The 10,000-nt window shown below is 44.0% G+C and overlaps 1 protein-coding gene across 1 annotated transcript in view; it reads right to left on the bottom strand.

The window, feature by feature from the left end:
• Positions 1-10,000, bottom strand: part of ush2a (Usher syndrome 2A (autosomal recessive, mild)) — a 303,512-nt gene that overhangs the window by 227,021 nt on the left and 66,491 nt on the right. Inside the window, 1 exon segment of the mRNA XM_048228289.1 lies at positions 6,050-6,280. Coding sequence (XP_048084246.1) covers positions 6,050-6,280 — 231 coding nt within the window.

Here is a 10,000-nt window from a genome sequence, read left to right on the forward strand (position 1 = left end):
GTATGTGTGTGTGTGTGTGTGTGTGTGTGTGTGTGTGTGTGTGTGTGTGTGTGTGTGTGTGTGTGAGGGAGAGTGCTTAGACTGGTTCTAGTCTGACTGAGTGAGCAATCCCCCTGTGCGAGCCAGACGCGCTGGTCCCAGTGGACCCAACTCTAATGCGAGTGCTCCTCTAACCACGCTCAGACTCTCCATGTCTGCCTTCCAGTTCAATATGGAGGCTCGTGGAACACACCACGCCAGTGCCACGCCACTCAGAACTAACAGGCCTCTCCATCTTTGTTTATTCGGCGGAAGATTTTTGAGGACTCTGGAAGCAGACATGCGCTCAGCTGTGGACTGCTTAAGTTAATCGATCTTGGCAAGAGGAGCTTTTAGAGGAGCGGGTCCCTGGGCTGGCTGACCTTGCCCATACCCCTGCAGGAAGAGTCCGTTATCAATCTCTATGTGCCTCAGATCCTGCCACCAGATAGAGAGGATGCTCACGGAATTCTGAGACGCTCGCACAGATGGAATAGGATCTCAGATCGGCTCCAAAAATTCATGGAATGAGACAGTGCTTTCCTCTTTTCTCTGCAGGAGGTTCATTTCAACAATTATTCCTTTTGTGCACAAAGAAACTTTTTTTTTTTTAACAAAATAGAAAACAATATTTGTAAAAGAGTTGTGCATGTTTATGGGCCGATTTATTTGTCCAAAGGGAAGTAATACTGTAGATCAAGTATTTACACTAGTATTTTATATAGATTAATTGTAAAACTGTGCATGCATGCACCAGAGCACCTTAGCAGAGGAACTGTCCATTCATGCATCAGAGAAGATTTGTTGTATAATTAAAGGTGTAGAAGGTGTAGAGGAAGGTGTAGAAGGTGTAGAAGGAGATGTAGAAGGTGTAGAAGGTGTAGAAGGTGTAGAAGAAGGTGTAAAGGAAGGTGTAGGAGAAGGTGTAGAAGGTGTAGAAGGTGTAGAGGACGGTGTAGAAGGTGTAGGTGAAGGTGTAGAAGGTGTAGAAGAAGGTGTAGAAGGTGTAGAAGAAGGTGTAGAAGGTATAGGAGATGTAGAAGGTGTAGAAAAAGGTGTAGAAGGTGTAGAAGAAGGTGTAGAAGAAGGTGTAGAAGGTGTAGGAGACGTAGAAGGTGTAGAAGAAGGTGTAGAAGGTGTAGAAGAAGGTGTGGAAGAAGGTGTAGGAGATGTAGAAGGTGTAGAAAAGTGTAGAAGAAGGTGTAGAAGAAGGTATAGAAGGTGTAGGAGATGTAAAGGTGTAGAAGAAGGTGCAGAAAGTGTACTAGAAGGTGTAGAAGAAGGTGTAGAAGGTGTGGAAGGTGTAGGAGAGGGTGTAAAAGAAGGTGTGCAGTGCCTGTGAGTGTCTTTCCTTAGCCATGGGAACTGAAAGAATATTTACTAGCTGGCATGAAGCGCGGGCCCTGGAACAGTTCCGCATGGCTGAACCCTGACTGAATCTGGAGTGGACATTCACTATGTCTGACTGTTGACCGGGGCCGCGGTGGAGATTGAGCAGAGCAGACTGTCGACTCGACACGGAGTGGACACAGCGCATTACTGCAGAGTTGACTGGAGATGGAGTGGTCCGGCAGGCGCTCGTGACAATCATGAGGGTCTCTTCCGTGGTGGGAGCTTTGAGAGGTGGCACGACACGGCGACATGGATCAGAAGTTGTAGCCTCAGCAGAAACAGCTGTGATCCCTGGGGGTGATCAGCTCTTTTCTGACAACGGCTTCACATCCATCAGGCCGGCCGGCCCATTATGAGAGATGGACATCCGGAATGGGGAGAGACAAGGGGCACTGCGCTGGGATTTAAGGCCCCGGTGGATGTGGCAACTGTGGTGTGTGTGTTGAGAGAGAAGCTTTCTATCTCTCCGTCATCAGAAACAGACTCACATACACACACACACACACATGCACACACTGGCCTCTAATCTCTCTGGTCTTCCCTGATGGAGAGTATATGTGTGTATGTACGTATGTGTGTATGTACGTGTGTGTGTGTGTGTGTGTGTGTGTGTGTGTGTGTGTGTGTGTGTGTGTGTGTGTGTGTGTGTGTGTGTGTGTGTGTGTATATGTGTAACAAATGGCAAATGGGAAGGAATGACTTGACCCCTTAGTCTGCGAGGCCTGTAGGGGAGACCAGGAACCCTCACTGACTGACAGACACACGCACACACACACACACACACACACACACACACACACACACACACACACACACACACACACACACACACACACACACACACACACACACACACACACACACACACACACACACAGCAGGAGGCAGGTCATACTGTGTGTCAGACTGAGCATTCAGATAAAGGCTACTTTTACTTTGAATGTCTGTGCTAAGAAACCTCCTTCTAGTGAGGTCTTCTTTACAACCCTGAACCTAATACGTCAAATCTCATGCTTAAATCAACCTAAACAAAGTGTATTATATGAGTAGGCTATACCATCAATGGCAAGCTCAAGCCAGTCTACATTCAAACAGATATTTGATATTTACTCAACCGCTTGTTGACTTGTTGTTGATTTGTGGTGTTTTGGAAATGCAATCAAATAATTTCTTAGAGAGCACCATCATAGTTTTAGAGCCACAACTGGCTTTGTGTGAGGAGAAATAATGAAACAAACAATTGTGCATCAATTAGTCTGATATTATTTGTTGGCAAAAACTGTCATATTCCCCATATGTAAACCAAACAGGGCAGTTTGAATATAATCTGCTTGGAACATAACCTGAATAACTTCAGTCATGTTAGCCTTATTGCTGCATTAATCAAGCTGTTGCGTATTAATGAGTTTTCAGGAAATGCTAATTACGGTCATAGATTCTGTAGCAGCTCATTACATATACAAATTACAGAATTAAAGAGCCAGGGCTTTTCATGATTAATCTTTAAATGGGGAAAAACTAATGATGTCTGTACAAAGTTTTCCTCTACTTTCCACTCACTGAAGCCATTTGACAATCAATCATATTAATTAGGAAAATAATTTGTATCATTTAACATTTCTCGCTACAATAGCATGTGGTCCTTAGGAATTATTCCTCTCTTTTTCTGCCTTTTTTCTATTTTTCATTTCTTGATTTCATTATCTTTAAAATATACTGTGAGAGGAAACAGGCAAATAGGCAAAGATAATGGAGTAAGAAGTGCTTTTCTAAAAATCAAGCTAATCACATTACCATCTCCCTTATCACTGAGAGAAAACACACACATGCTAGAACAATTACAGTAGGCTGGCAAAGCTGTATAGACCTGTGTGTGTGTGTGTGTGTGTGTGTGTGTGTGTGTGTGTGTGTGTGTGTGTGTGTGTGTGTGTGTGTGTGTGTGTGTGCTTGTGTGTGCTTGTGCACTTGAAAAGTACATTTTACACAACATGTAAACCCTGGCTTAAAATGAAGAAAAGAACAAGGCCTTTCAGAGCAGGGCACAGTGTTCTTCCAAAAGGTGTTCTATCGTATCATAGGTATCCCCCTGTTCTTTTAAGGCCTCTGTTTACACCCTTCCCTTCAGTAACAGAGCCTCTTTCTCTAAGAAACCTGAACTGAACCCTTTGTCCTAGCACACACTGGCTTGGGTGAGACCACACACAGGCATAGACTTTTAGACTAACACTAACACACATACACCAACACACAAATCTCTCTCTCTCTCTCAGTTCAAATTCAAATTCAAATTCAAAAAGAGCTTTATTGGCATGACCATGACTCTCTCTCTCTCTCTCTCTCTCTCTCTCTCTCTCTCTCTTTCACACACACACACACACAGACACACACACACACAAACACACACACACACACACACACACACACACACACACACACACACACACACACACACACACACACACAGGTACACTCAGTAGTCGCACACCCCATATCAGACCCGTGTGTGTGTGTGTGTGTGTGTGTGTGTGTGTGTGTGTGTGTGTGTGTGTGTGTGTGTGTGTGTGTGTGTTTGTAGGTGCAGAGCTGGATGGGCTGAGGAGCCTGCAGGTGTTGGGTGACTACTCTCCTGTGGGCCTCTCCCTCCTTCATTAGTTGGTGGCCATTTATAATCCACACCAAGCCCAAGGACGAGCTCTCTGCTTTGACTGCGACCATTGATCAATTAGGACGCGAGCTCAACTCAAGTTGGGGCTTGATTTATAAAGATTTATCCGTTTGTCATTATTTAAGGAAAAAAACTGGAAATTGCAGTACTAAATGTTAATAGAGTTAGGGGGGGAAATGGCCATTCATTTGCTCCAATTGCAAGGTCAGCAAGGGTTACCCATTTATATGCACGATCCTTAAAAAGGCAATTTAATGTCCCCCTGACTTCTAAGGGAGGATCCGCTAATTGGCTCTTTGCTACAAATAAAGTCGGCTCCCTTTGATATTTTGGGGCCACGTGTTACACACCAGAAGACCTGAAATTGTACGTTTTCATCTTCATTCGGGAGTGGCATGACAGCCGCAATAATGAGCGTGGGGTAAAAGGCCTTATTTGACAAATAAATGATACATAAGTCACACGCAGGCAGACACTGGTCTGGTGACATTTCGAACATTAATACACCAAGCTGAGTTTAACACAAGATAAAAAACACATACACACACGCATGCGCACACACACGCACGCACACGCACACGCACACGCACACACACTCTGTGCCGGTCGTTTTAACTAGGGTAGCAGTGAATGAGGGTGCTTGAGAACTAGTTTATTTGTAATCTTTACAATAACCTACACAGAGTGTCACGTACAGTATACAATGGCCAATGGCATGAAATATGGTGAAAATAGAGGAAAACATCACACATAAATAGCATTCTTCTGAGTCTAATCCAGACTGTCCAAAGTGTTTGCGTTTCAGGCACTAAAGCTACTTCAATCAGGGCCTTCCACGTCTGTGATTTTGTGAAGATAATCTCATATCCGAGACCCCAAACAAAACATTTTAGACTGACCAATGAGGTGCTCTAAAGCAGAGGCTCCTAATAAACATTAAACACAATTAAAATGTACATAATTCAAACAAATGGCAGGCGGAGAGATTTTTGCATCAGCAGATGAACCAGAACCTGTTTTCATTTGGAGTCCAATTCCCCAATTATATTTGTAAACAAAAATATAATTGCCCTTTGTCTAATCTGGAAAGTCATTAATTTTGCCGGCTGTAATGCGCATCGAGGAGGGGAAAGATAAGTCTAAAAGTAAGTAGACATGAAGAGGAGGAACAAACAGATCTGGGGCTCTTCCCCATTACACAGGCCTCAGAGACCCCTGGAAACAAACACACAGGCCAAAGGCAGAAACCCAATACCTCCATATGATCACATGCACAACATTGCACGGGACTTCTTCAAAATGAACACACTCAAAAACAGTCAGGGTGCTTTCATTGTAAGTGTACGGTATTCACGGACATCCAAGCCCACTTCAGCACCACCACTTGTAATTGAGCACCACTTAAGCCTATATGCTTACACAATCATGCTAGTTGTTTTCAATGTAAATATACAGATGAACATGCAGGACCACATCAATGCTAAGGCATTCAAAAACATACAGGATCACTTCAACACTATCATTTCTATGTGAGCAGCTCTTTAGGCCTTGATCATACAGTATAGGCCTACAAGAGGCTTGCACACTCTCGCATTCCTTTTGTGATTCAATAGTGCACAATTGAAATGGCGCTCTAAGGTATGGTAAGTGTCTAATACATAGCAATAATGCCATGGCAACAATAACCTCTTCAAATAGCAATTTGCACAGATATCTAGGTTTGCATGGGCTTTTCCATACTTTGTGTGTTTGTGTGTGTGTTTGTGTGTGTGTGTGTGTGTGTGTGTGTGTGTGTGTATGTGTTTCTGTGTGTATGTGTGTGTACAGTATGTGTGTGTGTGTGTGTGTGTGTGTGTGTGTGTGTGTGTGTGTGTGTGTGTGTGTGTGTGTGTGTGTGTGTGTGTGTGTGTGTGTGTGTGTGTGTGTGTGTGTGTCTGTGTGTGTGTGTGTGTGTGTGTGTGTGTGTGTCCATACCTGTGAAGTCTGTGTTCACAGGGAGGGTGGAGTTGGGGAACCTGAAGTAGCCGTGTCCAGGGAATCGGACGCCCCTGACGACGGGGTCGTAGGGGTCGGAGAGAGACACGTCCGTCCTCTCCAGCTGGTAGAGGGGCGGTGGCCCGTTCATCTCTCGAGGAGGCGCCCAGGAGACGGCCATCGCTGTCATATTCAGCGCCGTTAATTTAGGACGACTCAAACCTGCCGGAGCTATCAGGGTAGAAGAGAGGATGAGAAAAAAAAATGAGATGGATAGAAAACAGATAGATCACAGAAGATGGGCAGGAAGAGATGGAGAGAGAGAGAGAGATAGATAAAAGAGAGAGTGAGCGAGAGAAGAAAAGTACGTTTATAGTCATCCCACAGATCCGCGTGTGGTTCTGTAATGGTCTTAATGGGAGACTCATATATGCCAAAGGAAAGTAAATTATGCGCCGTGACACCTCCTATGTGCATTTGGTCCACTCTCGCTGCGAGACTATCTCCAGGAAGTGAACTAATAAAACTACTAAATGGCAAATGGACGTGTTGTCTTCTCGAGCCCCATCTCACCACGCGTGACATAAATTACACGCAATCAATATCACTTGAGTCCATATAATTGAAACTCTGATATCATTTAAAATTCCCCCAGCTGATTTAATGGGATTTGTGTGAAGTTGTGGCAGACATTTATCGTTTTCGCCTTAAAACATAGAGCTGGCAAAGACGACATCTGACTGACAATATGCCTATACTATATTTGCCATTAGATCAGTGGAATAGTCAGTGTTCCTTGGCTTGGAGTAGAGGATCTTTGTTATAGACACGGCTGGCAAGAGGTTTGAAGCGCTAATGAGTTTATCGACATGCATGAACACACACTAATATAGCAAAGATAACCAACAATGTGGTAGCATGTTAATTTTATATAAACACTGTCTTTCTGAGGGTATATTCTGCTTTTCCTTCAACACAAGATTTAGTTACTGGATCGTTCTGCATAGATAATGCAAATATTGGCTGTACTTCACTACCTAGATAATCTGGTTTTGTATTTAATCTAATTTCATAAAAGCTTTTAATGGTTTCTTTCCTCCTTTCTTTCCTCCTTTCTTTCCTCTGCCATCAGTGCTAATGCTGGTTCCCAGTCAAAACAAAGAGGTTTATATGGCCTACATCATACTAATGAATACACTGCATAAGCTGGTTATGACTGGTACAAATTACTGCCCGCATGACAGCTGCCTTTGGCACACGCAGCGGGTCTGGTCCGGCATCGGCCGCCGTCTAGGGATGTGTCTGTAAGTGTTTACTGTTTCCATGGCGCTTGACATTTTTTATGAGCCAGCAGGTCTCAGCCTTTTAAAATGCACTATAATACTTATTTCAGGAACAGGAAAAAGTATTGATTTACGCATAATTCGTCGAACCCTCCACACCCCAACCCCCCTTCAGGGAGAAATATGCATGCCACAGTTCAAGTCAATGAGATGTGTACAGGCGAAATACACTTGTACAGCTTGTCTTTATGGATGTAATATACATAAAACATTACATCAACTCCTGATTAGCTGTTCGCGTTTCCGCGCGGATCGATACCTTCTGTGTCTCTCGTTTTAAAATGCTGCAGTCTTCCACAATCAAGCCTGAGAGCTCATCAGCGCTGTTAACAAGCCAGAGAGGAGGACAGGCTTCAGAGGGAAAAACTAGGCTAAGAAAATATGTACTCTTAAAAAATAACACTTGCCATAGCATAAACATTTACTCAGGCTCGCTATAACTCAACAAAGGATTTATGGGATGCTGTTTCATTCTCGTGTTCATTACATACAATGTCTCCCTGTCCATCCCTTTGCGTCAGTATTTCTCAGAAATGTCATTACTTCTACTAAGGTAAACAATAAAGAGACAGAAAAGGGAAGAAAAACATCTGAGCCTACATCTCTCTCTCTGGAGATGCATGTGTCATTTTCTTTGCTAACAAACTATTTACAGACATTAGTTTCCTCACATCTGCACGCCGAGGGCGGCTTTGCACATAAATAAAGAGCTTCGGCGCATTCAGGTCTGATGCTAGCACGTCTCATCCCGCACACTTGTGTTTGCATATGCCTAAGTTCTCCTTTGGGACTTCAAAGGAAGTTACACGCGTGCCATAATTATTAAGCTGCCTGTTATTTCACACTAAAGCTGGCCTCCACACAGTTCATTCTGGGCGGCTGAGAGGGTATTTAGAAGAATATGATATGATTTTCAGAGTGGAGGCAGATGCCAACTACCCCGTCTGAACAGATGGTAATGCTGCCTAATGGCGCGTCGATATTATAGTGATGTGCATTGTGTATACAGAGTGCAATAAAAGCAGAGGAAGGATGGCATAAATTGCGATCATCAACATTAAACTCTGGCAGAGGTGCAGGAAGAGGAGCATGCTAATGGGGGGGTGTCGCGTCGAACGCTCCGGCAAACAGGTTGTATTTGTTTGTTTGTCAGCTTGTTTGCATGCGGGGCAACACGGAGTTTCTCTCCAAATAGGTTGCAATAAAAGCATAATCCGGGTGGCCCAGATAAAGACCATGTGCAGCTCTAAGTGTCGAAAGAAAGGAAGAAAAATGCAAACCATCTGTTATTTTAACAATTGCAGCAAGGCCCGGCATACATTTGCATTGTGTTTTGCATGGAAAGACGACAGAAGAACAAACGCAAACTGTTCGGTCATTGAAGTAGCAGAGTCAAGGTAAGAAAAAATCTGATGATTAAAAATCTAAACCTTTTTCTAAAACCATGTTCCAGGTGACAAAACCCTTGCAACCAGAAACAAAACAAAACAAAACATTAAGTCCATTAATAGATCAAAAAACTAACCAAACATTTTTCTGGTTGCTAAATTTTTGTCGGAGTCTTTTGCACTCAAGTTATAAAAAATAATGATATCACAAATAAACAAACACACGCAGACACACACACACACACACACACACACACACACACACACAATAAATCTAAGAAACCCTCCAAAAATGGTAAAACCCAGAGCAGTACACCCCCTGCCATCTGGACCAGCCAATGACATCCCCAGCACTTTAAGATGCAGCATATTGAGGTGACCATATGTTCCTCCAGTGCCAAGCCGCTGAGTGATTCATGCCCATCACTCTCCACTGTATCAATTAAAGTCCCTTGAAGTCTGTGTGATTTGTGTCTCTGTTATTAAACCTTGCTAATTCATCCTACTTACATATTCGTTATAAATCTCCGGGAGTGCTCCGTGATTCATGGCAATCGCGAGCTGTGCTACGGCACATTTTTCTCCTTGTAATTAACAGTAAATTGTTTTTACTACCGCACAATGAATTTCCCCTGGTTACGCCACAAATGAAGTACTGCACGCGTGCCGGCAGTGCTGGCTGAGAGATGGCTCGAAGCCGTTAAGCAATTGTGGTACGGAGACGGAGTGGGGGTGGTGGGGTTAGAAATGTCTACAAGCTATGGGAATAAGGGTGACGGGCAGGGGGGAAAAGACAAATGTAAAAGATAAATAAACGAAAGAATGAAGATTTGAGGGAGAGATGAGATGTCAAACGTGGTGAGAGTGTGCAACCCCCCCACCGCCACACACACACACACACACACACACACACACACACACACACACAACCCCGCCGCCACCATACCCGTCCCTCTAATGCAGGGCCACTTGCTGGACACGGGCGAGGAGATAAGGAGTGAGATATGTCACTCTGCCCGACAGCCTGCTGTGGCCGCCACCGCGCAAGACGAATCTCTCAGGATGGACGACGACGACCAAACCAAACACCCAACCGAGGCGACAAAAAGGCCTGATCACACAGCCGGCACCAGCTAATGCTTCTTAAAGAAAACATCAAATCCATATATAACACGCTGCCAAACAACACATGCATTAGAACAACAGCTACACAAAACGTT

The sequence above is a fragment of the Alosa alosa genome, chromosome 19, assembly GCF_017589495.1.
Source record: "Alosa alosa isolate M-15738 ecotype Scorff River chromosome 19, AALO_Geno_1.1, whole genome shotgun sequence".
NCBI classification, from domain to species: domain Eukaryota; kingdom Metazoa; phylum Chordata; class Actinopteri; order Clupeiformes; family Clupeidae; genus Alosa; species Alosa alosa.